Source organism: Parastagonospora nodorum, assembly GCF_000146915.1.
Source record: "Parastagonospora nodorum SN15 chromosome Unknown scaffold_7, whole genome shotgun sequence".
Taxonomy (NCBI): Eukaryota; Fungi; Ascomycota; class Dothideomycetes; order Pleosporales; family Phaeosphaeriaceae; genus Parastagonospora; species Parastagonospora nodorum.
The window spans coordinates 628,606-647,748 of record NW_001884555.1 but is presented as its reverse complement, the minus strand read 5'-3'; the positions used below and the strand labels follow the sequence as shown (position 1 = coordinate 647,748).

Here is a 19,143-nt window from a genome sequence, read left to right as displayed (position 1 = left end):
AGTAGACTACGAGATGGAGGCGGGACTTGTATTTGAAGACGATGTACGAGGCGGTCGTAATACGATTGGACGATACGTGTAGGACTGTTGACTGTGTTTGGGCTGGCTCGATGTTTTATGAAGTTGAGCTTGAGCACTCATTACTCCCAGTTGTTGGCTTGCTTCTTTCCAGCTTTCTACATCAAGACTCTTGTATATCTTGCCGCCCGAATTTTTTTGCATGAGAGAGATGATTACAAGGAAGCAGAGTTATGATGTAGAACTGGGTAGGGAATTGGTGCAGGATGAACGATGGGACAGGCCATCGGCGACTTTGATAGAGATATCAGTACAAGCCCGATAAAAGGATTAGAGGCTATTAGAGGCTGCCTATCCCCTTACAGCAATCTCTAACAGTAAAGCTATATTACTGCTCCTAGGTAATTACTACCTATAGTTATAGATCTACTTATTTATCTTATATTACTTACTACTTATATAAGCAGTAAGCTATAATAGTAGCAAGCAGTAGCACTAACTGTTAGAAGCGCTGTCTAAGTCTTTATAATAGATAGATAAATACAATTCAATGCATGATATTTATTACTACCACACCTAGGCTCGCACTGAGGTCACTAGGTTGGCTCTCGACGGGATGTCTGCCGCCTTGCTCCTGAATGAGCATTATATACATCATTACTGTCGTCAATGAGGCCCCGCCAAATCGTCAAGGTCCTTGTAGTGTCTCATGACTGGTCGTGATGGAGTGCTGCAAGATAAAATGGAAACACCGAAGCTCCTTCGCTAAAATGTCAAACGTTATGCAGATTCATGATGGTAGCGACTTCAGTAGAGTGCTACCCCTGTGGTGCCAATGAAGGCGCGCCATCGTCGTTTTCCTATGTATGCAGAATAAGCTTATGTATAACTTTTTATACAAATGGTGGATACTGTTCGGCGGAGGCGGGATGTTTGGTAGTGCTCGATGCGTATCGAGTGCCGAGACAGCATTAGAGGTAGAGCGGCGTCCTGGTTGACGAAGCAGCTCGAAGGAAGGGTAGTTGTGAATCTGCACCAATGGTCCGAGGCGAGATAACAGAGACGACTTCCTAGTGTGCAGAGGGGTATGAAGTAGACGTGAAGTGACTGGCAGAGGATCGCATGAGCATCCGTTGTACGAAGTGTGCGGATCCATGACCTAGAATGCTGCCAACAGTGGTTAGCTTGGTTACATGTACGTTGGCAGTAGCTTGGTACCTTCGAGTAACCCACGTTCTATTCGTTGTGTCACTATCCCTCGTCCCTCTTGCGCAAGCGTTCTTCTTTCTTCTTTCGATCACGTTCGTCTTTGTCCTTGCGTTCCTTTTCGCGTCGTTCATCCGCCTTCCTCTGATCCGCGGCGCTGGTGTCTTCTGGGCGGTTTGTTAGCATTATAAAGTATCATAAGCGTGCAAGTGGCCGCTTACTGTTGATACTGGGCTGCCGGCTAATGAATGCAGCGATCATCCCACGTCTGACCTTGTAGAGCCCAAGTCTATCGATCGTCTTCTTTCCGATGATGATATCGAACAACTCCGAGTCTACGACATGACATTTCGAGCCGTGGAAACGTAGAGAATTTGACGTCCACCATCGGAGTTCCTGGATGGCAATACTTTGGTACTCTTCTCTACCCGTAATGCCGTAGGCCAAAAATTTGCCAGTGGTGGTATCAAACGTCAAGCCAAAATTCTCTCTCAGGTACGCCGTGGTTATGATATCCTCATCACATTGTGGGTCGAAACGTATGGCCGCCGCTCGTTGGATTTCGTCCCGCCCATTCACAATGATTGCGATTGTACCGAGTTTGTTCCAAATGTCAATTTCAGGTTTGTTGAGTAGTGACTTGACGAACATCTTTAGTCGCGTCCTCAATCGCATGGGAGAGCTTTGCGACAACCCATCACAGTCACGACTACTCTCAATTGATCTTCGGGGCTGGCAAGTGGCGGGTATCGGTGGGGTGCGCAACGTATCATGCAGCGAACGGTGCGGAAGAAGTGGCGCTGCTCTGTGGGTATCGCGGGTGTTCGACACCATAGACGCATGAACGGGGGCTGCCACACGATCCAAGTATCAGCCTAGCAAGAACAAGCAAGAACAAGCAATAGCAAGCAAGAATTGGCAAGAATAATATCCTACCCGTCGCAGTAGTTCTCGATCTCGAAGGAACCTCCTCGTCTCTATTCAATATCATGTCTGCTTCACAGTCTATTTCCAACAGCTGGTTATGAAGAAGATGGAACCGGTGTCAAGGGGTTCTCGCAGTAACGCGACGACAGGAGCCGGTGTGAGTGCCGTAACATGGGTGGATTAGAGCGGTACAGCTACTTTGACATTCGCAGGTGGTATGACTCATGAGGACGTCGAAATGTGCTACTGATTAGAGCTGCGGTCAGTGGCGGTCGTGTGGACCCGGTGTTGGAGGTTCTCGGACGTGACAGCGTTGCGAACCTACGGGAGACGCCGCTCGAGTAAGGCAGGTCTACAGGAGGAGCCAGTCAACGAAGATTGGGGCTGTGAGGATCTAGCCGGAAGCAGCTTCGCGTCACAAACCAATGGTGAAACTTGCCTTCCGATCTTGAATTGCTGAGGGATTCTTTGACCAGGATGATTTGAATAAGGCGTTACGGCCATGGGACTCGACTGGCGGTGTGCCGACTCCATTTAACGCTCGCTGTTTCCAGGATGCCCTTCAACCGTCATCGACCGCAAATATCGCGTTCTGACCCTACAAATTCAGAAAAATACTCGCTCACCCTATCCAAACATAGCTCTCTCAAAAGGTCGCGCACACTATCGTACCTAGGCAGCTACTGAGCTCTAAATGTATGTAGGAAACGGTCATGCTGAAGCCCGCGCATCCAAACGGTGTATCTTGCCACCATGATGTGCAAAGCCTCAGGGATTAGCTGTTGACCCTGAGTTCGCTGACGTGGCGTGGCGATAACACTTGCAGCATGCGAAGGTGATGGTCAACCAGTGGAGTGAGGTATATGGCCTAGTGGGACAAAACATGCGCTAGCTGGAACGAATGAGGTCCTCCAACTAGACGCATTGCGGCATAGTCTACAGTCGCAGAGCCACAACCCTCACCGGTAAATGGAATAAAGAAAGTTCGACCAACGATTGGATTATAGGAAAAACCGGTCCGGGGCGTGATATAAGATTCCCTTGCCCTAAACGCACAATCGTTTCCACTTTCTTCTGATGAGATTGCACCAATTCGTGAATTTGAAGAGCACCATAAGATCCCGGGTTTACTCGCTGTGCCCTTCGTAAGATTTTTGGAAGACATGAGCTCAGCCAGTGGAGGATTGCACGACGAGGATTTGTACGACAAAGGAAAGAGTGAAGCTTCGACCATGACTTTCTCAAAAGGCCACGACGAAGAAAGAAGACGATACGGCCGTGGCTTGCCAGAAGAGTATCAGACAAACGTAGGAAGCCCGATAAGGAAGATCGATAGCTTTGACCTCATAGGGCCTCGCGAGCGGTGAGGCATTGACGACTTGTGTACTTTTATTTATGTACCATAAATTACAGTAGCTAAGAGACACACATTGAAGTTGTTACTGTTCCCAGGTGTTGCTAGCTAGAGTGGAGTCGAATGCAAATCTTCTGTATAGATGACTAAGACTGTGCTAAGGCCATTCCGCTAATGGGAAGTCTTATCGGTTGCTACAAATACCACTTGTACGGCGGCAAAACTGTATTTGTCAACATGTGTTCACGAAAAGAGAAGGTAGTGCTCACGCAGCAGTAACAGCAAACACCTCTGCACGCCTCGCATTTGTGAATCCTACCAGGCACAGTGTTACCAGCATATTGAAAACCGCAATAACAACAAGCCTCATGGGCATCGAATGCACGCAGTAGAGCACTGCGATAGATGCTATTGGAAGGAGAGATGCCAGTACACTGGTGATCCAGTATGTAATGCGGTAAATCGTACTGTCTTCATAGCCGACCCCCCCATGGATTCGAGATGGCTTGATTAACCGCGCACAGCCGCACTTGAACAAATTTAGAATCGTACTATCAGCTGCCCATTTCGAGAATGGGTCCATCTCCGTACGTGGACAAAGCGCGACAAGGTCCGGTTGGTGCGACTTGCGATGTTCCACCGAGCCCCATGCTCCAGCATCGTCGCCTGTCAAGGCAAGTGGGCCCATAGCGTCAGTCTGGAGATAGTTCTGCATGTAGTGCAGATCCCAGGTTGCGTGCTTGTGGAAACTGTGGATTCGACGCTGTTGTATCAGAGCTTTATCTGCCATACGTGAATAAGTAAGTGCTGTTGCGTGTTGACCGAGTGCCTCACTGTATTTTTTCAGCAACTCTCTCATTCTCAGGACCAGATCTAGTTGCTCGGTATCCCCATTCTCTTCTGACTCTTGGAGTCGGTACCATGTCTTCGCGTACATTGCTTTCGTCCCTTTCCTATCCTGATCATCTTCCACTTGTTGTCTCGTCAACTTTTCTTCAAGATCAGTCAACTCAGCCTGGAAGTAGAGAAGGTTCAGCGCGTTTAAAGCGCCGAAACGACGGAATATAGCTAGCTCAGGTTGAATATCGATTTTTCGTGCGAGCTTTGGGTAGCCAATCACGGACTTGGGGAAAGGATCAGAGGCGAGCATTGTGTTTAGATCGTTCACCTTTAGCTTGCATAAGAAGAAAGTAAGTGAAGTGCATAGTTCGTCGTGGGGTCAGACATGCTTATGATTTATATGTTATGTTTAAAAAGGAACAAGGCTGCAAGGCAATCGTGTCGAGATATAGCCTAGATATTGCGAGGTCAGACTAAGGCGATCTGCGTAGGCGCATTTGTAAAAATGCCTCACGCTGCAGAGACGTCAGGCTAGGTATTGCAATATCAGTTCCTAGGTCGCTCCTTCGAAAACAATGGCGCGGAACATTCGTAGAAATCTGTAGAGTGCCGTGTTCTCGAAGGACGCCAAGGCTCAGTCTGAATGGCACTCGTCGGATGTCTGTCCGGGTGTACGAAGGAGCTCGTATTTACTGACCCGACATGCTAAGGTCAAATTTGGTGTAGCAAGTTGACTCAATAATTACGAGCTCCTTCGTAGTACAACTCTATGTTGCAATAAGTTGTTCAAAGAAGTGGTTAATCACATCATTGCCGCTTTTCAGCCCATAGCTCAGTAAAATCGCACGTTTGTTCCTTACCAGTAGTCGTGGCCAGGAGATACGGTTAGCTGAAGAAGGTCACCTGACGACGGCGCCTAACAATGTCGCCTAACGATGTGGTCTTGCATTTAACGTAATCTCAGAAGAGGAATCAGTGGGAAGGAGTTAGTGTCCAATTACGAAGGAGCTCGTATTTATTGAGTGAACTCGCTTTACTAAATTCGGCCTTAGCGCGTTAACTCAGTAAATACGAGCTCCTTCGTAAGACGTGCAGCAGTACTTCGTACGGGCTAACCACTTGTGTGATTGTCCAATCAAAGCTCGGTGGGGCGCAGATGAGAAGGTCAGCATGAGATCCATGCCTTTTTTGTTCGCGACTTGTCTCCGTGAGAAACCTTGCTAGCTCAAATCGTGCGTCCCAGGGCGCAGGTTCACCTACACGCATTTGCGCAGGTGATGGTTTCCTGCACACTATGCTGCCACTGAGGTCCCTTTTCCATGACAAGGCGAACGAGCTCCTAGTCAACACAGCTCATGGTTTTCCCACACAATGAACTTCTGTGGTCTTTCGCGGCTTCTTCGCGTTAAAGAGGTTCGTTCGCCCGCGTGTCGCAATGATGTTCCGCTCATACTGATCCACGATCCACGCACAGGATCGCACCCGACTTCAACCCACACCGATAGAGATACGAGCTCGACTATCTGAAGATACAGAAACGTCGCGCGTTGCGATACTCTCGTATGATCCTACTTCAAATACAAACATTATCTCATACCATCTCGCTACCAAGATATTGGAAGAGCCCATACACACCCTCGACAACTCTACTACGAACCATGTACGAACGACGATACACGGCGAATGAGATCAGTGTGGTGACGTTTGACGTGGCACTGGGTGCTTCGGAAGACACCATTCGATAGCCGATGGGCATACTTTCGCGATTACTTCGTCACTACGACTTATGATCCACCTTATGACGCAGTACTAGGACGGAGAGATGCGGAGGATTACGGTATGCTTCGATCGCGAAGTAGGCGGTAATACTTTAAACTACGATTTCTGACCACAACCTTTGCCCCATTGCTATGATTGCATCTCTTGTTGACGCGGTGCACTGCCTTGTATATGGGATTATGAGAGGGCCGAATTATTCGTGAATCTGCTGGTGAAGGACTTTCCCTAATGTGCATCCATCCGCACCTTATCAGCCGCCTTTTGGTAGAATTTCAAACTGCCAACATTGTAGAGTATCTCTCTGCAGTTGAATTGCACTAGTTACTTCTTTAATAGGTGTACGATGTGCTGAGATATTGATTGTCGAAGTTTGCTGACTGCATTGCGTTTCGATGAGGCGAGCCGTGACCGGTCTGTTGGACCCACTTCCACGCATGAGGTTAAATGGAGGACTGTCTTGGCTCCATTCTTTACAAGAAATCAAGATTTCTAAGATGTAGTTCAGTATGTCGGTCTCACCGCGCAGCGGTCCTGAAGGGCCAGTGTTTTTCCTGAAGGGGCCATCTAAATGAGCGCTACGTTCCTATCTATCTCTGGAGGCAAAATATCGTCTATAGCCCTTGCCGTTGCCGTGCAAAGACGACGCTTTTCGTCTGTGCCCGTGGTTTTGGTGTTCCTCTCTATCGATAGTTAACGTGCCCGTGCGCGTGATGCGCGCCTACGCGTGATGCGCGCAGAACACCATTTCTGAGATCACAAAGATGAGGCTATAACAACGCGTACGATAGCTATTATTATAAGATTTCTTAGTAGTTTAGTAAATAAGACCTTGCGATTATTTTATACTATTTAAATTTACTTAGGAGCTTAACGTTGCAGCTACGTGACGTTACCTAGAGTAGTAGAGGAGATAGAGCAGGTAGAACTTAAACACTACCTGCAGCATCTCTAACGCGTTTCTAACGCTTCTCCTTAGAGAAGACTGCTTATAAGACTTTACGCTTACCTCTTTAGAATAATTATATAGCTTTCTTAGCGTTGCGCTATTATTTTTAACGCTTGCATTTAGCCTATTTCTTAGCTTTCTCTTTCTTCTTTACTACCTTAAGTCTCTATTATTCTGCACGCCTATCCTCTAGCTTAATTTAACGCTAAACTTTAGTAGCCTTATATAACTCCTTATAATAAGCTTTTTAGAGTTTCTTCTCTATCTTATTATTAGCTCTAACCTTCTCTCTTACATAGGCCTCTCTAACCTTTTAAAGAGACTAGAAGATAGCTCTACTATAGTACTCTTAATGCTATTAAAGGTTAAGAGCTTTGCTCTTCTTTTTATGCTTCTTTTAGTATTATAGAGCCTTTTATAGACTCTTATTTTTATGCTGCAAAAGCTAGTTTTAGATAGAGAGTTAATAAAGAGTAAGGCTTAACTTTTTAGCCTTATTCTAGCTAGTATTCTTTACTATAGCTTATACTAAACGCTCTATTTATAGCTAATTAGATAGTAAGAGCCTTAATAAGCTAGGTAATTATTTAGATATTTAGGTAAACCTTTTAAGCACAACGTTAGAGTCTTTTAGCTATATTCTTATTATTTTAAACGCCTTTAAGATAAGTATTTTCTTGCTAAAAATAGATACTTAGGCGTTCTAAAATAGCTTAAAAAAGTTACCTTTAGGAATAGAGATAAGCCTCTAAGCTCTATAGAGATAAGTAGTAAGGCATTAGGTATAGGCCTATAAGAGCAGCTTAAATAGAACGACGTTAAGTAGTTATAATATATAGGTTAAATAAGATAGAAATACTATAAGAAGAATGCAATTATAGTTATAATAGCTTATAAAAGCTATAGTTAGGTAACTTCTATAGCTATCTAGGATAAGTAATTAGTATAACTAACTAGCTTTCTTCTTTATATAATAGTTAAATATCTGCTTAAGCTAAGCTAAACTAATGTTATTATTACTCTATTCTATTAGTATTAAGATTATAAAAACCTAGTGTTTTCTAACGTCTATAGCGTCTACCTAAGATAATTATATTGCACCTTTTTTAGCTGCGTAGATAAGGCTAAGCAGCAATAAGCTTCTATCTGCGCAATAATAGGCTAGCACTGTTAGAAACTTACGTAATCTATTCTAGAGAGATACTCTAACCTCTTTCTTAATCTATTAATACTAGAAAAAGATTCTTTTACTCTTACTAATAAGGCCTATTAAGAAGCTTTTCTTATCTATATTATAGCTATTTTCTAGCTTAATATTATACTTCTCTAGAGTAGCAAATAGGTATAGGTTAGGTTATAGTTAAGTATTATATAATATAAACTCTAAATTAACTTAATCTATACCTAAACTTTCTAGCTAGAATAGGTATAAGTTAGGTTATAGTTATAGATATTTAGGTTATAGTTAAGTATATTATATAATAGAGTTAAAGTTAAAGTTAAGTATTATATAAGCAAAAATTTAATAATTTTTTTTATTCTCTAAAGCATCTATACTACTAAATTAAGTAATTTAGAAGATTAAATTTTTGCTTATATAATACTTAATTATATAGTTAAGTATTATATAATAAAATTAACCTAGGTTAACCTAGACTTAACTTTCTTATATAATACTTAACTTTAACTTATATAGTCTTTAGCATTAACTTAACCTTAGTTAACCTATACTTAACTATACCTTAACTTATACCTATATATAAGTTATCTATACCTATTTGCTAGCCTATACTTCTCTATCTTCTTATATAGCAGCTTAAAGTAGAGTCTATATTTAATCTTAGAGTTAGCTAAAACGCATATATAATTAAGACTAAAGGTCTATTTTAAGATAAGATAGACGTTATATTAGTAGATAAAATAAGTAATCTATGCCTCGCTTAGAGGCTAATAAGCAACCTTAAAGGCAAAATTTTTAATTATCTCTCTTATAGGTAGTAGCTCTTATTTTAAGAGACTCTCTATATATTATATAAGTTCTAGCTCCTATTATAGATTAAGTTTCTACTAGTTCTAGTTTTTAGCGTTAGCAGAGCTTATCTAGCTCTAGTGCCTTTAGGTTAGCATAGGATTAGAATAATATTATATTTTTATAGCAACTTCTATATATGTAAAATATTCTTCTTCTTCTAGGAATTTAATTTTCTTTAATTACTGCTTAAATTAAGTCTATATTAGTAGAGTTATTGCATATTAAGATAAATAAGTTATAATGTATTTTAGTATTCTGTGCGTATTATGCGTAGGCGCGCATTATGCGCATAAGCAGGCTAGCAAATAGGTATAGATAACTTATATATAGGTATAAGTTAAGGTATAGTTAAGTATAGGTTAACTAAGATTAAGTTAATGCTAAGACTATATAAGTTAGAGTTAAGTATTATATAATAAAGTTAAGTCTAAGTTAAGTTATCTTACTATAAAGTTAAGTTATAGTTAAGTTTTAGAGTACCTAATAAGTTATAAGTAAACTAAGCTTATTTTAGAAAACGTATATATTATTTATTCTATGCAATTATTATATTAATTCTAGAAGATATATATATTATTTATCTTATATAATTATTATATTATATTTTTAGTTAAAGTAGTAAATATTATAATTAATATAAGAAATATATTATTTGCTAACTATACTATTATTATGCTTCTTTATTATACTTATTAGCATAGCATAATAGCTTTATTTATTTCTATAGTAGCTAGGCATAACGTAAAAGAGTACTAAAGCTCTATTATATAATATATATATTATTATCTCTATTCTTCTCTATACTACTTTAATATATACTTTTACTCTTATCTAGCGCATAAATAGAAAGCAGTAATATAAGAAGATTATTTATCTTCTTATTTAGTAGTAGAGTATTATCTGCTAGAGATAGAGAAAGTAATAAGTTCACTTATTGCTAAGAAAGTAAGTATAGTTAAATTCTTCTCTGCCTTAATATCTATATACCTTTTCTTATTTATTATCTTATATTTAAGAATTATAATATCTTAGATAGACTAGGCGTTTAGTCTATGCTAGTAATCTCTAATTATTTTCTTTATAGTATTAAATACTTACTTTATGCTAACCTGCGTAATCTATACTACTAGTATATTCTTAGTAACTTAAATAAGCTAAGAATATAAACTCTTATTTAATTTCTACTATACTAGCACGTTAACGCTATTCTTATTATTAGAAAGCTTAATTATAGGCATTATAAGATAAGATTTTCTCTTATCTTATATAAATAGAGGCTTATCTTTAGTAGTAGCTAAGAAGCTACTAGATAGTAATTATAAAAGTAATAGTAGCTTATAAAACTACTTTAAAAGTAATTATTATAAGTTATTTATTAGTATAGATATAAGAGTTCTTGCTAGTAAAGCGTTATAGCATTTAAGATATTATAGAAATAGTTCTTAGTAAGTATATTTATAGTATAGCTTCTATAATAAGTTCTAGTACTATAGTAAGTTAGCACTATAATAAAATAGCATAATAAATATACTTTATATACTATAAGCTTCTTACCTAGATCTAACATAGTTACTATATTAAAAATAACCTCTCTTTTATTAGCTATTTAAGAATAATACTTCTTTAGTTTCTCTTAACTCTTTTCTATAGCAGCTCTAATAATATTTAGCTCGTTAGGAAAAGTGAAAAGTGTCTAGTTAGTAGTGTCGCCGCAATTTGCCGTTGATTTAACAGATATGATAATTTGATAAAGTCGCTCTAGTTACTTTTTTTCGACATCAGGTTAACGTTAGAATAGTCTAGTTACTATCCTCTACTGTTTAGCACTGTGTAGCTACATTGCTCGACTATGCTTAGTTATTAGACTTAGCATACTAAATATTCTGTATACTCTGTAAAGAGCAGAAGAGGTAGACTACGTTAGTTACGCATATTTTATAGGCAGTCTAAGTTCTCTGTGCAAATATAGCTGCAGCTATTAGGCTTACTCTGTCTGTAATCTAGTGCTATTAGAGATAGAGTCTCGTATCTGCAACTACGTGCAAGCTAGTTCTGCATAGTTAGCGACTATGCGAGACAGTGTTGTTACTCTAGGAACTATAGCAGACTTAATGCATTTTAGAAACACAATTATATAGCTATTAATTGCTAATTTGCCCTGCATTATCTATTTAACTATTACACAGTACTATATAGGTCAGAGCAGTTTATCTCTTCTTCGTATCTTTCTACTAGAGCGTTGCAGTCTTCTAGCTCTAATTCCTATTCGTCTTTTATCAGCGCTAGAGCGTGTATAATGCAATTGTCTATTATATATTTCTCTGCTAATATAGCGAAACTCGTCCTACGTGCTGTCTGTTACAATGCTCTAACCTTTCCCTTTATTCTAAAACTATACTTGCTCGTCGTCGTTGTATGTTACACCTTTCTATAAAGTCGTTAGCTCTATGAAACTCTCTAAGTAATATATTATATATTTTCTCTAATAATTCGCGCAAGGTTTATACTCTAGTCTCTTTCTGTTATCTGTTAGCTTTTGCTCTTATGTTATATTAGGCATCTTGCCTCTCTCTTATTAGCCTCTATATCTTCCTTATTGCTGTGACTAGTTCTGCACTTATCTATAGTAAGGATGTTGTCTTCTCGTTTCTCTACGCAATTATAGTCTTCTATTAATGTATTATATCATTGCCGCTTATTATCTGTATATTTTATAAGAATGTTATTAACGTCGTTGTCGTAATAGTCGTCTAGCACAGTAACGTTAGATCTAGAGTTTTTAATGTAGTTCGCGTATATAGCTATTTATTGTTTTAAAGCGTCCTAAATAAGAAGACAGCGTATCTTACTCAGCCTTTTCTACTTCTTGCAGATAGCGTTATAATTATCTATACTATATTAGCTATCGTTGTTTAGTGCTGTTGTAACATACCCTCTATAGTATAACTATAGAAATAGATTATCTTCCTTATTCTGTCGTCGTAGTACTCTTTAATAGCATTATATAACACTGTGCCTATAAGCGCTATCATGTTAGCGCTTAGGAACTAAAACTTATCCTAGTTCTCTGCTATAGCACTAATACTCTATTTTCTATTATTATAGAACGCTTACGCTATAATAGCTGTAATTGCACTGTTTAGGAACTAGAGCGACGCAGGCTATTACTCTATAAGCTAATGCTATCGTGTTCTAGATTAACTTATATTCCTAGAATTCTAGCGCAGGTAGATAAAATCCTAGAGCAGCTTACTTAGTTTAAGGACTTGCAGTTTAAGATAGTTTAGAGCATATGCGGCTGTAACCTCTATGCGTGCCTATCTTATTATATGCGTCTGCAGGTCGCTGCATATATCTAATATCTAATAAGTACTGTTAGCTATAGTTGTAGATAGTCTGTAACTATACTTACTTAGCAGGCTGCACTTCTGCAGGGCGTAGTCGCTATAGACAAGCGGACTAGCAGAGGCGCTGTTTTCTAAGCCTCTAACTATGCGTCTCAGCATTAGCTGTGCGAAATACACTCCTATAAGCGTCTAGCCTATCGAATTAACAGGTGTACTATATAAGCATTTATCCCTATTGTTTATTAATAACTGCAATAACGAATATTACCTAAGCCTTATTAAGTGTACTTTTGTGTTTAGAGTTGCACTAGTTCTCTTATTTAGCGTTTTTGTGTTCTCTATAGCATTTAATAAAACAGGTCTGCTAGATAAGATAGTAGAAGAAAGGGCTTATGCATATAAGTTAACGTAAACTACTTTAGTAATTATAGTGCTCTTTGCTTACATTGCATAGAACGCAGTGCGTTCTTCTGTGTTTAAGAAGTGTGCTACGTAGCAGCAGTGTTCTGTTTTAGTTTATATTAACTGATTGTTTTTATTCTAGCTTAATATTTAGTCTCTATAGATTGACTAGTGCGCGAGGGTGCAGGCGTCTCTTTATTAGAACTAGCATATCTTCTAGGTTTGTAAGTTTAAGACTATATAGAAGTTGCTAAGTCTTATAAGTTTAATTGTAGTATAGTCTCTCGTGATAAAGACAGTAGAGTTGCGCTTTGCATAGTTCTTAATTTCTATAATTCTTAGTCTTGCTATTGGTATTAGTGTCTATCTTTAATATAGACCTTTACGCTCTCTTGTGTCTAACTAAGCGGCTGCGCTCTCTTTATAGGAGGTAGTGCTACGCTGCTGCGCACCTGCTGATTTCTTATATTCTTTACTATAATTACGCGTTTTTCTGTATAGTACGCAGGTTTATACTAGTAAAGAATTGCGTTTAGTCTGCAAAGGATTAGTTATGTCTTAAAGAGTGTATTAGAGTATGCAGATACTCCTAAATTATTGCGCTCTCTGTACAGTTTTGCAAGAAGTTATCTGCTATGCTGTATAATTAGTAGATATACTATCATTAACTATTCTCTAGTGTTGCCTATAGTTAATTTCTGTTAGCACGTCTTAGAGGCGCTTATCTATTGCCTTATTAGGTCTATTTAGCTTAATTTATTCTGAATGTACAGCTATGTTCTTAGCGTTATTAGTACACCTAACGATATAATATATCTGTAGCATTAAGGAAAGAGCATAGCGCAGGCTTTAGCTTAATTTTCCTATAAGAACTCTCTAAAACGTTTTTCTTAAGACGCATATTATATTAATAGTTTAATTACAAATATAGCCCTATAGAGTTTCGTTGTAACTGTATCTTGCAGTGCGCTATGCTAGCGTGCTTCTGTTGATATTTTATATATAAGTCTAACTATCTGCTGTTTTCGTGTAGTGAGTATATGCTACTGCCGTTTATTCTTAAACTCTACCTCTCTCTTAAGTATCTGTATGAACTGTGTATAGTTAAGGCTACTAATATCTTTGTATTCTGTTGCTAGGTCGTCGCGCATATATAGCAGTTAGTCTGTTTATATAAAGATCTAATCCTGTTTGTATGCACTAGCTACTAGAATAGTTAATAGTTAAGGAGCGTTATTTATAGTGTTAGACTATCTAGCACTATAGACTATAGCCTTAGCATATCTATTATTATTCTGCAGCCTAGTCTTAGGATTATAGTTATATTGCATTTTGCGTTGCTTAGAGCGCATCTATTGTGTTGCATTGTAATTATATTAGACTGCTAAGTGCATAATTGTACGTAGGCGACTGTTAGGCGCTATACTTTGCAGCAGGCTGTTTTATTATAACGTAACTACTCTTGCTATCTATCTAATATGCTCTTTTGCAGTCGTCATTTGCAGAGACTAATATAATATAGCTTATTCTCTTATCTCTCTCTTAACTTCTGCATATAGTGTCTTATATTTATTGCTTATTAAGGTTATTGCGTTACAGATGCTATCTCTAGACAAGCGTTCCTGTGTTTGTCGCAGTAGTGTTATAATTGCAAAGATATAGCAATTTAGAATTCTGTTGTTAATAGTAGAGTACTGTCGTTCGTCTTAGAGAACTGTTGTAGTATAAGTAGTCGTTGTTACTGCTCGTGTCTTAATAAGTCGTTGTTTATAGAGATAGAGCGCATGCTGCGCAGCGTCTTTATAACTTTAGTCTAGCTTATGTAATTATCTAGCTAACGATCTATAGAGATCTTCTGCTTTAATAGCTTAAGATTCTTGTTAACTAGGCCTTTATACTCGTTAGATTTGTTGCGCAGCATTACGCCTGCGTTAGCATTAGCAGGTAACGAGACTTCTGCGTCGTTAAGGAGAGAGAGAATTAAGATTAGCATAGTTTCTATACGCTGCATAGGCAACTAACCTAATAAGTATAAGAGCTTAGTTAATAAGGATCTTAAGCTGTCGAAGCAGAAGATCTCTGCAGGTTTTATAATGCTAACGCACAGGACAGCATAGCAGGAGGAGAAGGACGAAGCAGACTTAAGATAAGTTAAGAGGATAGTAATGTTAAGAGCTTTAGAGAGAGTAAGAGTAATCTAGAGGAGGATAGAGAGATAGATTCAGGTATAGAGAATAAGGACGAGGAGGATAAATAAATAAGATGCAGCAAGAGCATAAGATATAGCTTCTGCTATATCTCTTTATTGACGAAAATTTCAATGCAGGAAGAAGACTTAATATAAGCGATTAACGTTTACTTTAAGATTTATGAATTATATATAAAGGGCTATCCTTAGTTATTTTATATTTGCTTCTGTTAATACTCTTATAGCGTGCGCAGTAAATCGATGTTAAATGTTAGCGAGTATAGGCGGTTATATTTATCCTAGTTAATATAGTTATTAACGTAGTAAGATATAGTAGTATAAGTTATTAAATTAGGCAGGTCTCTTGGTACTAAGTGCACTAGGCAGATAATCGTGCTTAGGTCGTAAAACTTAAAAGCTTGTAATATCTAGCGTTTAGAGGCTGCGTTCTAGGCCTGTTAACGCACACTTAATATTCTAGTAGTGTTGTTAATCTATCTATTGTTATTAAATAGCAATACCTTAGAGAATGCTCTAATATATGCTATGTATTTTCTATCTTTGTCGTAGCAGGTATAGTTAATAATTATAAGTATTAGGTAGAGCTAGGCTACTACTCTACTATCTGTTACTGTCCTAGACTATTATCTATTATCTCTATGCTTAAATTCTTGTACCTAAACGTAGTCTCTACGCTAGAGGCCTATCTGTTGCTAGTTAGGTGCGCATCTTACAACCTTCTTATTGTAGTGTTTAGAGTCGTTGTGTCTCTTGCTAGAGAACTGCTAGCACTTTATAGAAGAGTGAATCTGTATACTTATACAGCTAACCTAAGATAGGTTGACATCTAAACAGTCCTCATTATAAGAAGTAATTAGTTAGCCTGCTGCTGCCTAGCGTTTATTGCAGATAAACACTGCTGCTGCATATATAAAGTTAGATATTGCTATATTTGCAGCGACCTCGCTTAGAGGCAATTTTATCAAATAAGGCTGTATTTCTAGTATTAACTATCTGAGCCTGCAGAAGAGAAGAGAGCGTGTTACTCTTATAGAATAAGTCGCAATCTTAGATGTTAATAGTAGTAGACAGTTAACTCTGTTTAACTATAGTAGTATAGTTAGCTGCTAGTAGTGCTGTCCTCTAAGAATTATGCAAGCATATTTGTAGTATATACTCTTTCTTGTTTATTATAGAGTAGAACTATTTTACTATAGTAATGTAATATGCTTTGCTGTTTGCTCTAGTGCATATACTATCTAAAGCTCTATATATGCGTATGTCTTATATAATATATGTTAACGCGTGCTACTTAGAATAATTAAAGTTCTTCTCTTCTCCTAGCGTTCGCTGATATACTTAAAATTCCTCCTTAAATATATTTATCCTCTCTAGTGCTCCTTAAATATAGGCTAAGGTATCCTCATCGTAACTCTTGTATTGCGCTAGTGTAACTAGGTTGCATACTGCATAAATAAAATGCAGCGCAAAAGGCGCCTTTAATATAAATAATAGAGATACAACAGCTATAAGCTATTATATAATTACCTTTTGCTCTGTGCTAGTCTATTAAGAGACTTCTATAAATGCTCTCTTGTTATTAAAACGCTTTAGGCTAGTACTATGCATTACCTAACAGAAGCGCTCATTTAACTAAGTACTACTAGATTCTTATGTTACTAGTGTAGTACTGTTATCCTAGGTCTTTCTGCTGCTAGGATAGATGTCGTCTAATATATCTTATATAAAGTCTAGCATCTTTATTACTAAACCTTTAAGTAGTAAGTGCAATGTATCTGTTGCTAAAGATACGTGAATATTAAAGTTATAGTGCTTCTACCTAAAACAATTAACTAGATGTATAAAGTCGTTGTGTCCTTTATTAAGATATCTCTCTTATTATAGCTAAGTAAATTGCTCTATTCTCTATAGGTAAGATCTATATAAATTCTCTCTATCGTTAGATACGACAGTATAACGCATGCAATAGCGATTTTTCTTTATACTAGTTAAGAGTACTTATTCTTCGTAGTTAGCTAATATCGCGCAAATAGTTAGGTAACACTGCCTTGTTCGTCTATCTACGCATGCAAGTAGTATTCTAGACTTAGCTACGTTTTCTAGTGCTATATTAGATAGTAAGTAACAGTGTTCTACTGTGCAGGCTAATATAGTAGTGCTTAAACTTACGTAACAGAAGCTTGCCTATGCAATAGTAATATACTTAACTCTTAAGAAAAGGATTATAAATCTTAGTTATAGGAATAAATCTAGCTAGAAGAGTACTAGGTGTTAATCTCTAACGTTAGGCTTCGCAGGACAGATTTCTAATTATAACGTAGACTAGCTATGCTGCTATATCTCCTAATATAAGTGAGAGTTATATTTTGTTAACTAATATAATAATTAGCACGACTGTTGCTCTATCTAGTAGGCTTTGTTATATATTCTACTACTAGTCTCTAGAATGTAATTTATAATAAACGCGAATAGGATAGTCTGTATTGCCTAAGAAGAATTAGCTTAGAGCGTATACTAATTTATCTGCAAATAGGCAATAGCTGATTATAAACGCAATCAGCGATAAGATGTTCTAATATACGAAAAAATATTAGTTAGCCTTAAGTCTAGAAAGACTAGATGTCTTAGTAATATCCTCCTATATCTAAATATTATCTTATATACTAGACTGCATTGCTGACATTGCCTCTTGCTATTAGCAGCCTAATTAAAATAGTAATCTTATATATAAGTTATATAATTGTGCGTCTGCAAAGAGGCTATTAATATCTTCTAGCGTGCATTTAATCTGTTGCAGCTATACAGCAAACGAAAAGGCAAAGTCTAAACTAAAGGTGTTAACGTGATTAGGGCTAGTAAACTTAGTCTAGATTATATTAGAGGAAGTGTTATATACTCTTTTGCAGTTATAGACTCTGCTATTGCTAGTTTCCCTGCTAATTGCTTATTATGTGTCTAAAACAGCACTTCCTACGTCTGCGTAGATGTTAACAACAGGCTCTTTCGTCTAATAAGGTCGTCCTTTGCGCATATATCTAGTGCATCTAAAATGCTATTAGCTATTGCTAAGTCTGCATTTTTATCCTTCTTAATATAATTATATACTGTTACAGTAGAGCTTAAGCTGTCTGCTGCATATATATGCACCTTTCTATCTTAAGCAGTATTATACTCGTTGCTTAATGACGTATACGTTTCGTTTAACTAGAGTGTTTTATAAACATTCTTAGATAGTTCTAGACTCTGTTGCGTAAGATATTAGGAATAGCATCTAGCTGTGTGTTTAGTAAGCTCTGCGTAGGTTTTAGGCTAGAAGCTGCATATTATATAGAAGCGATCTATGCGCAGAACAGAGGGGAACTGTATTATATAGAAGAGGTATTATTTTATAAATAAGTAAATAGCGTTAGAGTTGTTATTTACGATGTTCTTGCGTAGGTTAACAGCTGTGTACGATAAGTTTATTCTACTATATTGCTAGTTCCTGCTTAGCTCTAGTAGCTAACAGTTGCAGACAGTCGCCTACTGTCGTCCTATGCTGCTAAAGACTCTATAACTCTCTTCTATTCTATATATCTACCTTACTCTCTCTTCTAGGTCTAGTTAAGCAACTAGGTTCCTAGATACTAAGCACTACTTTTACTGCTACAGGTTAAACAGAGAGCGTAATATAGTGCGATTTAATATTACGTAATCCTTATCTCTGCGTATAGGTCCTGCTCTAATTAGCTGCTCTTAGACGTATGGCGTTGCTAGCTTCTTTAACGTAGTAGTTGCAGCAATTTAGCTCTCTAGGTAGCAGTACGTTCGCAGCGAGAAGAAGCGCAAAGAGATACTTGCTTTGCTGTTAATTTTTTTTTCGCTTGCCTCTTAGCAGCTCTGTGCTAGTGCTAGTAGGCATATAAATCTCGCTTATTTTCCTCCTTCTTTTCTTCTCTCTAATTATTAGGCTACTTGCAGATAGACCTGCAACTCTATATCCTCTCTAATACCTAGCGACTAGGACTCGTGCTAGTAGTAGAGGAGGATAGTAAGAGATAGTGCTGCACTGCTCTAGACTAATAAAGATGACGACTTCTACTG

General features: G+C 37.8%; 4 protein-coding genes across 4 annotated transcripts; 2 read left to right on the top strand and 2 right to left on the bottom strand.

Annotated features, from left to right (window-relative positions):
* Window positions 1–1,269: 1,269 nt before the first annotated feature.
* SNOG_05055 (hypothetical protein) lies at window positions 1,270–1,875 on the bottom strand (the record flags this gene model as incomplete). Its single annotated transcript, XM_001795415.1, has 2 exons — window positions 1,270–1,391; window positions 1,446–1,875. The coding sequence occupies 2 exons, from the start codon at window positions 1,873–1,875 to the stop codon at window positions 1,270–1,272; spliced, it is 552 nt and encodes a 183-aa protein (XP_001795467.1).
* Window positions 1,876–2,706: 831 nt separating this feature from the next.
* Window positions 2,707–3,120, top strand: SNOG_05054 (hypothetical protein; the record flags this gene model as incomplete). The annotated part of the gene is made up of 3 exons (XM_001795414.1): window positions 2,707–2,804; window positions 2,828–2,847; window positions 3,044–3,120. 3 exons carry the CDS (start codon window positions 2,707–2,709, stop codon window positions 3,118–3,120), a joined length of 195 nt encoding a protein of 64 aa, XP_001795466.1.
* Window positions 3,121–3,770: 650 nt separating this feature from the next.
* On the bottom strand, window positions 3,771–4,655 carry SNOG_05053 (hypothetical protein; the record flags this gene model as incomplete). Its single annotated transcript, XM_001795413.1, has 1 exon — window positions 3,771–4,655. One exon carries the CDS (start codon window positions 4,653–4,655, stop codon window positions 3,771–3,773), a length of 885 nt encoding a protein of 294 aa, XP_001795465.1.
* A 1,061-nt stretch (window positions 4,656–5,716) lies between these two features.
* On the top strand, window positions 5,717–6,090 carry SNOG_05052 (hypothetical protein; the record flags this gene model as incomplete). Its single annotated transcript, XM_001795412.1, has 2 exons — window positions 5,717–5,758; window positions 5,851–6,090. The coding sequence occupies 2 exons, from the start codon at window positions 5,717–5,719 to the stop codon at window positions 6,088–6,090; spliced, it is 282 nt and encodes a 93-aa protein (XP_001795464.1).
* Between the last annotated feature and the right edge of the window lie 13,053 nt (window positions 6,091–19,143).